The sequence below is a fragment of the Coregonus clupeaformis genome, unplaced genomic scaffold (assembly GCF_020615455.1).
Source record: "Coregonus clupeaformis isolate EN_2021a unplaced genomic scaffold, ASM2061545v1 scaf0379, whole genome shotgun sequence".
Classification (NCBI taxonomy): domain Eukaryota; kingdom Metazoa; phylum Chordata; class Actinopteri; order Salmoniformes; family Salmonidae; genus Coregonus; species Coregonus clupeaformis.
In genome coordinates, this window is record NW_025533834.1 from 107,501 (window position 1) to 122,745 (window position 15,245).

Genomic DNA, 15,245 nt, shown 5'->3' on the forward strand with positions numbered 1-15,245 from the left:
CTCTGTTGACCATGATGTCCTTCTGGACAGACTGGAGAGGTGGGTTGGCCTCTGTTGACCATGATGTCCTTCTGGACAGACTGGAGAGGTGGGTTGGCCTCTGTTGACCATGATGTCCTTCTGGACAGACTGGAGAGGTGGTTGACCTCTGTTGACCATGATGTCCTTCTGGACAGACTGGAGAGGTGGGTTGGCCTCTGTTGACCATGATGTCCTTCTGGACAGACTGGAGAGGTGGTTGACCTCTGTTGACCATGATGTCCTTCTGGACAGACTGGAGAGGTGGGTTGGCCTCTGTTGACCATGATGTCCTTCTAGAGAGGTGGGTTGGCCTCTGTTGACCATGATGTCCTTCTAGAGAGGTGGGTTGGCCTCTGTTGACCATGATGTCCTTCTAGAGAGGTGGGTTGGCCTCTCCAGTCCAGTTCTAAATTGGTTTAGGACCTATTTAACCGGTCGAGAGTTTTTTGTCATCCTTGGTGAAAATAACTCAGAGTAAATACATTTCACATGTGGCGTTCTACAAGGTTTCGATTTTGGCTTCGGTACTGTTCAGTTTATATGTTACCCTTTGGCAGCGTTATCAGAAAGCACAGCACTGATTTTCACTGCTACACAGATGATGCACAACTTTACATTTCTGTGTCACCAGAAGATTTTAGCTCCATCTAATAATTATTAGACTGTATTAGTGATTTAAATACTTGGATGGCTCACAACTTCCTCCAGCTAAATCAAGACAAGAATGAGGTACTTATTGTTGGACCCAAAGCACAGAGAGAGAATCTGGACGCACATTATAATTCACAGGTAATAAAGATAAAACACCAGGTAAAAACCCAGGTGTTATTTTAGACTCTGAACTCAATTTAGAATCACACATTAGGAATGTGACCAAAATAGCTTTTTACCACCAGAGGAACATTGACAAGGTGAGTCCGTTTATCTCTCAGGCTGATACAGAGAGACTCATCGATGCTTTTATTACAAGCAGGCTTGACTACTGTAATGCTCTCCTGTCTGGTCTACCCAAGAAAGCCATTGGTCAACTGCAAAACGTACAGAATGCTGCAGCACGGGTACTGACCAAGACCAGACGGAGAGCACACATTACACCGGTTTTAAGGTCTCTGCACTGGCTGCCTGTGAGTTTTAGAATTCATTTTAAGATTATTCTATTGTTTTTTAAATCAATCCACGATTGTGCACCCAAATACATGTCAGACATGCTTTTAAGTTATGTACCCAGTAGGTCCCTCAGGTCCTCTGGCACTGGCCTTTTAACTATCCCAAACCCAGGACCAAGAGGCATGGAGAGGCAGCCTTTAGTTACTATGCCCCCAGCCTCTGGAATAGCCTGCCAGAAAACCTGACGGGGCCGAAACTGTGGACATATTTAAAAGAGATCTTAAAACACATATTTTTAGCTTAGCTTTTCCTTAGGGTGCTTTTTAGTCGTTCAGTTTTGTTATTTATCTTGTGTTTGTTGTGTAGTAAATATTTCAGTTTTTATTTTCATTGTTTTTATTAGTTATTTCCTGTGAAGCACATTGTGTTGCATTCCATGTCTGAAATGTGCTGTATAAATAAAGCTTGATTTGATTTGATCTGTTGGGTGTGTATTCGTGTTACTAACATGTTGGGTGTGTAGTAGTGTTATTAACTAACATTACAGCACTAAGAGAAAGCAGTGGAGTCAGTCATAATGCTTTGTCCCAAATGACACCCTTTTCCCACAGGGCTGTGGCCTAAAGTAGTGCACGATGTAGGGAATAGGGTTGAATTAGGGACTCGACCGTGATCAAGGGTTGTGTTCCAGTGAAACATCTGTTCTGCAGATCCCTTGTTCCAATTAGAACCAGAACCTTGCTTTGTTCCTGTACATTTCTCTGACAGATTACAAACACCACTTTCTATCTGGTTTAATGAAGCATTTATTTATCTGACAGATGCACCTATCACTGGTGATGTATGGAGGTGGTTGGTATCACTGGTGATGTATGGAGGTGGTTGGTACCACTGGTGATGTATGGAGGTGGTTGGTATCACTGGTGATGTATGGAGGTGGTTGGTATCACTGGTGATGTATGGAGGTGGTTGGTATCACTGGTGATGTATGGAGGTGGTTGGTACCACTGGTGATGTATGGAGGTGGTTGTTATCACTGGTGATGTATGGAGGTGGTTGGTACCACTGGTGATGAATGGAGATGGTTGGTACCACTGGTGATGAATGGAGGTGGTTGGTACCACTGGTGATGTATGGAGGTGGTTGGTACCACTGGTGATGTATGGAGGTGGTTGGTACCACTGGTGATGTATGGAGGTGGTTGGTATCACTGGTGATGTATGGAGATGGTTGGTACCACTGGTGATGTATGGAGGTGGTTGGTATCACTGGTGATGTATGGAGGTGGTTGGTGTAGAATAATGTCTGGGTCAATATCCAGATTAAATGCAAGTGGGCGTGGTCAGAATGATTTTATCATTCAGTTAACCCTATTAGTAGGGGGGCGTGATCAGAATGATTAGAGCATTTCTCACAACAAATATATTGATTTCTATCTGATATGACATTTTAGATAATTTTAGTCATTTAGCAGACACTCTTATCCAGAGCGACTTACAGTTAGTGCATTCATCTTCAGACAGCTATGTGAGACCAGACTCTTTATCCAGAGCGACTTACAGTTAGTGCATTCATCTTCAGACAGCTATGTGAACCAACCAACCACATCACAGGCGTAGTCAGGACATTTTTCCCCAATAAACAAGTGATCAGCAACGTCAGTGCCAGCAGGAAGAGACTAGTCCTGTTGAAATGTATGTGACATGTTTTACATGAATGGAGTCTGGGTTGAATGATGCTCTCCTGATGTTACAGCCAGTACTGGAGAAGAACTACTGTTGTTATCATATATATATATATATATATATATATATATATATAATATATATATATATACAGTGCCTTCGGAAAGTTTTCAGACCCCTTGACTTTTTCCACATTTTGGGTGGGGCTAAAGCTCAAGAGGGTGTGAACGATGCTGAATGGGTGGAGACAAAGAAGAGCTCTCCAGTAGCTACCAAAACATTCAAGGGCCATTTTCTCAAAAGTGAGGTTACAAGTTTATCAACTTTCAAAGCAGAATTACTTTCCCATTGTTCCCTTAAATGCAGTGTATGATATACCATTTTGTAGCTCTGTGTCACTGCTTTTATCGAATGTAAAAAACACAATTTCAAATTTTGCTACATAAGACCGAATCAAGGCGGTCGGTCTCATATTTAATTTAGATATACTGTATTATTATTTATTATCATTTCACTAGTCTGACTCAGGAAGACACGCTCTCTCTCTGTGTGATGGATCTTGTCTGACTCAGGAAGACACGCTGTCTCTCTGTGTGATGGATCTTGTCTGACTCAGGAAGACAGGCTCTCTCTCTGTGTGATGGATCTTGTCTGACTCAGGAAGACAAGCTCTCTCTCTGTGTGATGGATCTTGTCTGACTCAGGAAGACACGCTCTCTCTCTGTGTGATGGAGCTGTTGTGTTTCATAGTTCCCTCTCCTAACACCTGTCTCATGTCTGAACTTCCATATGATATGATATGATATTACATTACATTATCTACCCCCCGTCTGCAGGATGAGGTCATGGCTGTGTCTGAGAAGGTGGTGGTGAAATTAGAGGACCTGGTCAGATGGACGGTGGGCGACTCTTCAGGCTGGAGCAGGGGCCTGAAGGCCGTACCTCTAAAGCCCAGTGAGGTGCTCCAAGAGCTGGGGAAGAATGGGCAGAGAGACACCCCCCTCCACCGGTACAGAGAGTCAACACTCAACAGCGGACTCAACTTCAAAGACGTGTTAAAGGAGAAGGCTGAACTAGGTAACACTTTTCTTTACGCTCTTCCATCTCAGCTGTTCATGTCTCTAGCAGTATGAGGAAGTAGATGTTATGCATCCAAAATGTTTGGGGTTTTGCAGAGTTGAGAAATGAACCCCCCAGAGACCTGTAATCAATCATTTTGATTATTTGATTTCATACATATGTTTCTGTCGTGCTTTCCCTGTTGATTTGTCCAGCTTTCAGCCGGCACCTCTGATGCTGTTAGACAACCTCTATGATTAACTGGTGGTTTCCTGCTTCGTTCACAGCGTTTAGGGTCTTGAAAGACGGGACAATCTCAACTGTTTTTTCACAAATATTTTTTACAATATTAACAGCATTTGAAATATACAGTTGAAGTCGGAAGTTTACATACACATAGCTTGGAGTCATTAAAACTTGTTTTTCAACCACTCCACAAATTTCTTGTTAACAAATATAGTTTTGGCAAGTCGGTTAGGACATCTACTTTGTGCGTGACACAAGTAATTTTTCCAACAATTGTTTACAGACAGATTACTTCACTTATAATTCACTGTATCACAATTCCAGTGGGTCAGAAGTTTACATACACTAAGTTGACTGTGCCTTTAAACAGCTTGGAAAATTCCAGAAAATGATGTCATGGCTTTAGAAGCTTCGGATAGGCTAATTAACATCATTTGAGTCAATTGAGGTGTACCTGTGGATGTATTTCAAGGCCTACCTTCAAACTCAGTGCCTCTTTGCTTGACATCATGGGAAAATCAAAAGAAATCAGCCAAGACCTCAGAAAAGAAAATGTAGACCTCCACATGTCTGGTTCATCCTTGGGAGCAATTTCCAAATGCCTGAAGGTACCACGTTCATCTGTACAAACAATAGTACGCAAGTATAAACACCATGGGACCACGCAGCCGTCATACCGCTCAGGAAGGAGACGCATTCTGTCTCCTAGAGATGAACGTACTTTGGTGCAAAAAGTGCAAATCAATCCCAGAACAACAGCAAAGGACCTTGTGAAGATGCCGGAGGAAACAGGTACAAAAGTATCTATATCCACAATAAAACAAGTCCTATATCGACATAACCTGAAAGGCCGCTCAGCAAGGAAGCAGCCACTGCTCCAAAACCGCCATAAAAAAGCCAGACTACGGTTTGCAACTGCACATGGGGACAAAGATCGTACTTTTTGGAGAAACGTCCTCTGGTCTGATGAAACAAAAATAGAACTGTTTGGCCATAATGACCATCGTTATGTTTGGAGGAAAAAGGGGGTCGCTTGCAAGCCGAAGAACACCATCCCAACCGTGAAGCACGGGGGTGGCAGCATCATGCTGTGGGGGTGCTTTGCTGCAGGAGGGACTGGTGCACTTCACAAAATAGATGGCATCATGAGGAAGGAAAATTATATGGATATATTGAAGCAACATCTCAAGACATCAGTCAGGAAGTTAAAGCTTGGTCACAAATGGGTCTTCCAAATGGGCAATGACCCCAAGCATACTTCCAAAGTTGTGGCAAAATGGCTTAAGGACAACAAAGTCAAGGGATTGGAGTGGCCATCACAAAGCCCTGACCTCAATCCTATAGAAAATGTGTGAGCAGAACTGAAAAAGCGTGTGCGAGCAAGGAGGCCTACAAACCTGACTCAGTTACACAAGCTCTGTCAGGAGGAATGGGCCAAAATTCACCCAACTTATTGTGGGAAGCTTGTGGAAGGATACCTGAAACGTTTGACCCAAGTTAAACAATTTAATGGCAATGCTACCAAATACTAATTGAGTGTATGTAAACTTCTGACCCACTGGGAATGTGATGAAATAAATAAAACCTGAAATAAATCATTCTCTCTACTATTATTCTGATATTTCACATTCTTAAAATAAAGTGGTGATCTTAACTGACCTAAAACAGGGCATTTTTACTAGGATTAAATGTCAGGAATTGTGAAAAACTGAGTTTAAATGTATTTGGCTAAGGTGTATGTAAACTTCCGACTTCAATTGTACATTTTGATAGACCAAAGTATCAGCTATCACGCCATTAAACCCCTACAAGTTATCCAGAACGCTGCAGCCTGTCTGGTGTTCAACCTTCCCAAGTTCTCTCATGTCACCCCACTACTCCGCACACTCCACTGGCTTCCAGTTGAAGCTCGCATCTACTACAAAACCATGGTGCTTGCCTACGGAGCTGTGAGGGGAACGGCACCTCCGTACCTTCAGGCTCTGATCAGACCCTACACCCAAACGAGGGCACTACGTTCATCCACCTCTGGCCTGCTAGCTCCCCTACCTCTACGGAGGCACAGTTCCCGCTCAGCCCAGTCAAAACTGTTCGCTGCTCTGGCACCCCAATGGTGGAACAAGCTCCCTCACGACGCCAGGACAGCGGAGTCACTCACCACCTTCCGGAGACACTTGAAACCCCACCTCTTTAAGGAATACCTGGGATAGGATAAAGTAATCCTTCTACCCCCCCATCCGCCACCCCCCCCATAAAATGTTTTATAAAAATAAATAAACATTGTAAAGTGGTTGTCCCACTGGCTATCATAAGTTGAATGCACTAATTTGTATGTCGCTCTGGATAAGAGCGTCTGATAAATGACGTAAATGTAAATGTAAAGGAAAAAACCTCCTAATAAAAAATAATCATCATAAAATGCAACTAACAGGATTTATTTCAACTCCGTCCAACACCATAAAAGGCATTTCATTTGTACATTTATTGTCCAATAAGTGTTTAAACGCCTTGATTGTTTAATTTCAACATTACATTATTAAAATATGTAATACAAATCTCCAAACTTCTTTTGGTTTTGTTTTATAGCGCTACGTAATGCTCCAGGGCTTCTTCCATTTAGCCTTCTCACATTTTTCTAGATTCAGAACAAAAAACAACATTTATAAAACATTGTCCCTTAGATCTAAGCACAGCAAATACGTCGTTGAAGCATAATGTTCCAGAACAGTGAATAAAATGTTTTCAGTATATTGAGAGAAAAAAATAGATGTTAAGGAGGTTAGAGATGGAGTTAACAAGCCAAAAACAGACACATTTTTGCCTCTAAGGAGAAAAGTTCAATACAAACATTTGTAAAATATGGAAAATGATTAATCAGGAAAACCCCAATAAAAATATAAACATTTTATCAGATCTTTCAGCACTCTGATTTGTATTTTGTATTTGTATTTATTAGGGAGCCCCATTAGCTGTTGCCAAGGCAGCAGCTACTCTTCCTGGGGTCCAAACATATTAAAGCACTTATATTACATATAAAACAAAATATAAAACAGTACATCATATAACATTATTACACCACTACATATCTACAATAAAAAATGTACTACAACACTCATAGGGGTGGATAGTAATGTAATGTACTACTTGTACCATTATACTGTAGTCTACCTGTACCATTATACTGTAGTAGTCTACCTGTACCATTATACTGTAGTAGTCTACCTGTACCATTATACTGTAGTCTACCTGTACCATTATACTGTAGTAGTCTACCTGTACCATTATACTGTAGTCTACCTGTACCATTATACTGTAGTAGTCTACCTGTACCATTATACTGTAGTCTACCTGTACCATTATACTGTAGTCTACCTGTACCATTATACTGTAGTAGTCTACCTGTACCATTATACTGTAGTCTACCTGTACCATTATACTGTAGTAGTCTACCTGTACCATTATAGTGTAGTCTACCTGTACCATTATACTGTAGTAGTCTACCTGTACCATTATACTGTAGTCTACCTGTACCATTATACTGTAGTCTACCTGTACCATTATACTGTAGTAGTCTACCTGTACCATTATACTGTAGTCTACCTGTACCATTATACTGTAGTCTACCTGTACCATTATACTGTAGTAGTCTACCTGTACCATTATACTGTAGTAGTCTACCTGTACCATTATACTGTAGTCTACCTGTACCATTATACTGTAGTCTACTTGTACCATTATACTGTAGTCTACCTGTACCATTATACTGTAGTAGTCTACCTGTACCATTATACTGTAGTCTACCTGTACCATTATACTGTAGTCTACCTGTACCATTATACTGTAGTCTACCTGTACCATTATACTGTAGTCTACCTGTACCATTATACTGTAGTAGTCTACCTGTACCATTATACTGTGTCTACCTGTACCATTATACTGTAGTCTACCTGTACCATTATACTGTAGTCTACCTGTACCATTATACTGTAGTCTACCTGTACCATTATACTGTAGTCTACCTGTACCATTATACTGTAGTCTACCTGTACCATTATACTGTAGTCTACCTGTACTATTATACTGTAGTAGTCTACCTGTACCATTATACTGTAGTCTACCTGTACCATTATACTGTAGTCTACCTGTACCATTATACTGTAGTAGTCTACCTGTACCATTATTCTGTAGTAGTCTACCTGTACCATTATACTGTAGTAGTCTACCTGTACCATTATACTGTAGTAGTCTACCTGTACCATTATACTGTAGTAGTCTACCTGTACCATTATACTGTAGTAGTCTACCTGTACCATTATACTGTAGTCTACCTGTACCATTATACTGTAGTCTACTTGTACCATTATACTGTAGTAGTCTACCTGTACCATTATACTGTAGTAGTGTACCTGTACCATTATACTGTAGTCTACCTGTACCATTATACTGTAGTCTACCTGCACCATTATACTGTAGCAGTCTACCTGTACCATTATACTGTAGTCTAACTGTACCATTATACTGTAGTAGTCTACCTGTACCATTATACTGTAGTCTACCTGTACCATTATACTGTAGTAGTCTACCTGTACCATTATACTGTAGTCTACCTGTACCATTATACTGTAGTCTACCTGTACCATTATACTTTAGTCTACCTGTACCATTGTACTGTAGTAGTCTACCTGTACCATTATACTGTAGTAGTCTACCTGTACCATTATACTGTAGTCTACCTGTACCATTATACTGTAGTCTACCTGTACCATTGTACTGTAGTAGTCTACCTGTACCATTATGTGTGGTCCTCTGTAGCTCAGCTGGTAGAGCACGGCGCTTGTAACGCCAAGGTAGTGGGTTCGATCCCCGGGACCACCCATACACAAAAATGTATGCACGCACGACTGTAAGTCGCTTTGGATAAAAGCGTCTGCTAAATGGCATATTATTATTATATTATTATTATATACTGTAGTCTACCTGTACCATTATACTGTAGTAGTCTACCTGTACCATTATACTGTAGTCTACCTGTACCATTATACTGTAGTCTACCTGTACCATTATACTGTAGTAGTCTACCTGTACCATTATACTGTAGTAGTCTACCTGTACCATTATACTGTAGTCTACCTGTACCATTATACTGTAGTCTACCTGTACCATTATACTGTAGTAGTCTACCTGTACCATTATACTGTAGTAGTCTACCTGTACCATTATACTGTAGTAGTCTACCTGTACCATTATACTGTAGTCTACCTGTACCATTATACTGTAGTAGTCTACCTGTACCATTATACTGTAGTCTACCTGCACCATTATACTGTAGTCTACCTGTACCATTATACTGTAGTCTACCTGTACCATTATACTGTAGTAGTCTACCTGTACCATTATACTGTATTCTACCTGTACCATTATACTGTAGTCTACCTGTACCAATATACTGTAGTCTACCTGTACCATTATACTGTAGTCTACCTGTACCATTATACTGTAGTCTACCTGTACCATTATACTGTAGTAGTCTACCTGTACCTTTATACTGTAGTCTACCTGTACCATTATACTGTAGTAGTCTACCTGTACCATTATACTGTAGTAGTCTACCTGTACCATTATACTGTAGTCTACCTGTACCATTATACTGTAGTAGTCTACCTGTACCATTATACTGTAGTCTACCTGTACCATTATACTGTAGTAGTCTACCTGTACCATTATACTGTAGTAGTCTACCTGTACCATTATACTGTAGTCTACCTGTACCATTATACTGTAGTAGTCTACCTGTACCATTATACTGTAGTCTACCTGCACCATTATACTGTAGTCTACCTGTACCATTATACTGTAGTCTACCTGTACCATTATACTGTAGTAGTCTACCTGTACCATTATACTGTATTCTACCTGTACCATTATACTGTAGTCTACCTGTACCAATATACTGTAGTCTACCTGTACCATTATACTGTAGTCTACCTGTACCATTATACTGTAGTCTACCTGTACCATTATACTGTAGTCTACCTGTACCATTATACTGTAGTAGTCTACCTGTACCATTATACTGTAGTCTACCTGTACCATTATACTGTAGTAGTCTACCTGTACCATTATACTGTAGTAGTCTACCTGTACCATTATACTGTAGTCTACCTGTACCATTATACTGTAGTAGTCTACCTGTACCATTATACTGTAGTCTACCTGTACCATTATACTGTAGTCTACCTGTACCAATATACTGTAGTAGTCTACCTGTACCATTATACTGTAGTCTACCTGTACCATTATACTGTAGTAGTCTACCTGTACCATTATACTGTAGTCTACCTGTACCATTATACTGTAGTCTACCTGTACCATTATACTGTAGTCTACTTGTACCATTATACTGTAGTCTACCTGTACCATTATACTGTAGTCTACCTGTACCATTATACTGTAGTCTACCTGTACCATTATACTGTAGTCTACCTGTACCATTATACTGTAGTAGTCTACCTGTACCATTATACTGTAGTCTACCTGTACCATTATACTGTAGTAGTCTACCTGTACCATTATACTGTAGTAGTCTACCTGTACCATTATACTGTAGTCTATCTGTACCATTATACTGTAGTCTACCTTTACCATTATACTGTAGTCTACCTGTACCATTATACTGTAGTCTACCTGTACCATTATACTGTAGTCTACCTGTACCATTATACTGTAGTAGTCTACCTGTACCATTATACTGTAGTCTACCTGTACCATTATACTGTAGTCTACCTGTACCATTATACTGTAGTAGTCTACCTGTACCATTATACTGTAGTAGTCTACCTGTACCATTATACTGTAGTCTATCTGTACCATTATACTGTAGTCTACCTGTACCATTATACTGTAGTCTACCTGTACCATTATACTGTAGTAGTCTACCTGTACAATTATACTGTAGTCTACCTGTACCATTATACTGTAGTCTACCTGCACCATTATACTGTATTCTACCTGTACCATTATACTGTAGTAGTCTACCTGTACCATTATACTGTAGTCTACCTGTACCATTATACTGTAGTCTACCTGCACCATTATACTGTATTCTACCTGTACCATTATACTGTAGTAGTCTACCTGTACCATTATACTGTAGTAGTCTACCTGTACCATTATACTGTAGTAGTCTACCTGTACCATTATACTGTAGTAGGCTACCTGTGCCATTATACTGTAGTAGTCTACCTGCACCATTATACTGTAGTAGTCTACCTGTACCATTATACTGTAGTAGTCTACCTGTACCATTATACTGTAGTCTACCTGTACCATTATACTGTAGTAGTCTACCTGTACCATTATACTGTAGTAGTCTACTTGTACCATTATACTGTAGTCTACCTGTACCATTATACTGTAGTAGTCTACCTGTACCATTATACTGTAGTAGTCTACCTGTACCATTATTCTGTAGTAGTCTACCTGTACCATTATACTGTAGTCTACCTGTACCATTATACTGTAGTAGTCTACCTGTACCATTATACTGTAGTCTACCTGTACCATTATACTGTAGTAGTCTACCTGTACCAGTATACTGTAGTAGTCTACCTGCACCATTATACTGTAGTCTACCTGTACCATTATACTGTAGTAGTCTACCTGTACCATTATACTATAGTCTACCTGTACCATTATACTGTAGTCTACCTGTACCGTTATACTGTAGTCTACCTGTACCATTATACTGTAGTAGTCTACCTGCACCATTATATTGTAGTAGTCTACCTGCACCATTATACTGTAGTAGTCTACCTGTACCATTATACTGTAGTCTACCTGTACCATTATACTGTAGTAGTCTACCTGTACCATTATACTGTAGTAGTATACCTGTACCATTATACTGTAGTCTACCTGTACCATTATACTGTAGTCTACCTGTACCATTATACTGTAGTAGTCTACCTGTACCATTATACTGTAGTCTACCTGTACCATTATACTGTAGTAGTCTACCTGTACCATTATACTGTAGTAGTCTACCTGTACCATTATACTGTAGTAGTCTACCTGTAACATTATACTGTAGTCTACCTGTACCATTATACTGTAGTAGTCTACCTGTACCAGTATACTGTAGTAGTCTACCTGCACCATTATACTGTAGTCTACCTGTACCATTATACTGTAGTAGTCTACCTGTACCATTATACTATAGTCTACCTGTACCATTATACTGTAGTCTACCTGTACCGTTATACTGTAGTAGTCTACCTGCACCATTATATTGTAGTAGTCTACCTGCACCATTATACTGTAGTAGTCTACCTGTACCATTATACTGTAGTCTACCTGTACCATTATACTGTAGTAGTCTACCTGTACCATTATACTGTAGTAGTATACCTGTACCATTATACTGTAGTCTACCTGTACCATTATACTGTAGTCTACCTGTACCATTATACTGTAGTAGTCTACCTGTACCATTATACTGTAGTCTACCTGTACCATTATACTGTAGTAGTCTACCTGTACCATTATACTGTAGTAGTCTACCTGTACCATTATACTGTAGTAGTCTACCTGTAACATTATACTGTAGTAGTCTACCTGTACCATTATACTGTAGTAGTCTACCTGTACCATTATATTGTAGTAGTCTACCTGTACCATTATACTGTAGTAGTCTACCTGTACCATTATACTGTAGTAGTCTACCTGTACCATTATACTGTAGTAGTCTACCTGTACCATTATACTGTAGTAGTCTACCTGTAACATTATACTGTAGTAGTCTACCTGTACCATTATACTGTAGTCTACCTGTACCATTATACTGTAGTCTACATGTACCATTATACTGTAGTAGTCTACCTGTACCATTATACTGTAGTCTACCTGTACCATTATACTGTAGTAGTCTACCTGTACCATTATACTGTAGTCTACCTGTACCATTATACTGTAGTCTACCTGTACCATTATACTGTAGTAGTCTACCTGTACCATTATACTGTAGTCTACCTGTACCATTATACTGTAGTCTACCTGTACCATTATACTGTAGTCTACCTGTACCATTATACTGTAGTAGTCTACCTGTACCATTATACTGTAGTAGTCTACCTGTACCATTATACTGTAGTCTACCTGTACCATTATACTGTAGTAGTCTACCTGTACCATTATACTGTAGTAGTCTACCTGCACCATTATACTGTAGTAGTCTACCTGTACCATTATACTGTAGTCTACCTGTACCATTATACTGTAGTAGTCTACCTGCACCATTATACTGTAGTAGTCTACCTGTACCATTATACTGTAGTAGGTTACCTGTACCATTATACTGTAGTAGTCTACCTGTACCATTATACTGTAGTAGTCTACCTGTACCATTATACTGTAGTAGTCTACCTGTACCATTATACTGTAGTAGTCTACCTGCACCATTATACTGTAGTAGTCTACCTGTACCATTATACTGTAGTAGTCTACCTGTACCATTATACTGTAGTAGGTTACCTGTACCATTATACTGTAGTAGTCTACCTGTACCATTACACTGTAGTAGTCTACCTGTACCATTATACTGTAGTAGTCTACCTGTACCATTATACTGTAGTAGTCTACCTGTACCATTATACTGTAGTAGTCTACCTGTACCATTATACTGTAGTAGTCTACCTGTACCATTATACTGTAGTCTACCTGTACCATTATACTGTAGTAGTCTACCTGTACCATTATACTGTAGTAGTCTACCTGTACCATTATACTGTAGTAGTCTACCTGTACCATTATACTGTAGTCTACCTGTACCATTATACTGTAGTCTACTTGTACCATTATACTGTAGTAGTCTACCTGTACCATTATACTGTAGTATTCTACCTGTACCATTATACTGTAGTCTACCTGTACCATTATACTGTAGTAGTCTACCTGTACCATTATACTGTAGTCTACCTGTACCATTATACTGTAGTAGTCTACCTGTACCATTATACTGTAGTCTACCTGTACCATTATACTGTGTAGTCTACCTGTACCATTATACTGTAGTCTACCTGTACCATTATACTGTAGTAGTCTACCTGTACCATTATACTGTAGTCTACCTGTACCATTATATTGTAGTAGTCTACCTGTACCATTATACTGTAGTCTACCTGTACCATTATACTGTAGTCTACCTGTACCATTATACTGTAGTCTACCTGTACCATTATACTGTAATAGTCTACCTGTACCATTATACTGTAGTAGTCTACCTGTACCATTATACTGTAATAGTCTACCTGTACCATTATACTGTAGTAGTCTACCTGTACCATTATACTGTAGTAGTCTACCTGTACCATTATACTGTAGTAGTCTACCTGTACCATTATACTGTAGTAGGCTACCTGTGCCATTATACTGTAGTAGTCTACCTGCACCATTATACTGTAGTAGTCTACCTGTACCATTATACTGTAGTAGTCTACCTGTACCATTATACTGTAGTCTACCTGTACCATTATACTGTAGTAGTCTACCTGTACCATTATACTGTAGTAGTCTACTTGTACCATTATACTGTAGTCTACCTGTACCATTATACTGTAGTAGTCTACCTGTACCATTATACTGTAGTAGTCTACCTGTACCATTATACTGTAGTAGTCTACCTGTACCATTATACTGTAGTCTACCTGTACCATTATACTGTAGTAGTCTACCTGTACCATTATACTGTAGTCTACCTGTACCATTATACTGTAGTAGTCTACCTGTACCAGTATACTGTAGTAGTCTACCTGCACCATTATACTGTAGTCTACCTGTACCATTATACTGTAGTAGTCTACCTGTACCATTATACTATAGTCTACCTGTACCATTATACTGTAGTCTACCTGTACCGTTATACTGTAGTCTACCTGTACCATTATACTGTAGTAGTCTACCTGCACCATTATATTGTAGTAGTCTACCTGCACCATTATACTGTAGTAGTCTACCTGTACCATTATACTGTAGTCTACCTGTACCATTATACTGTAGTAGTCTACCTGTACCATTATACTGTAGTAGTATACCTGTACCATTATACTGTAGTCTACCTGTACCATTATACTG

General features: G+C 39.5%; 1 protein-coding gene across 1 annotated transcript in view; it reads left to right on the top strand.

Moving 5' to 3' along the window:
* Positions 1-15,245, top strand: part of LOC121572436 (AT-rich interactive domain-containing protein 5B) — a 144,316-nt gene that overhangs the window by 12,834 nt on the left and 116,237 nt on the right. The window contains 1 exon segment of the mRNA XM_041884537.2: positions 3,650-3,890. Coding sequence (XP_041740471.2) covers positions 3,650-3,890 — 241 coding nt within the window.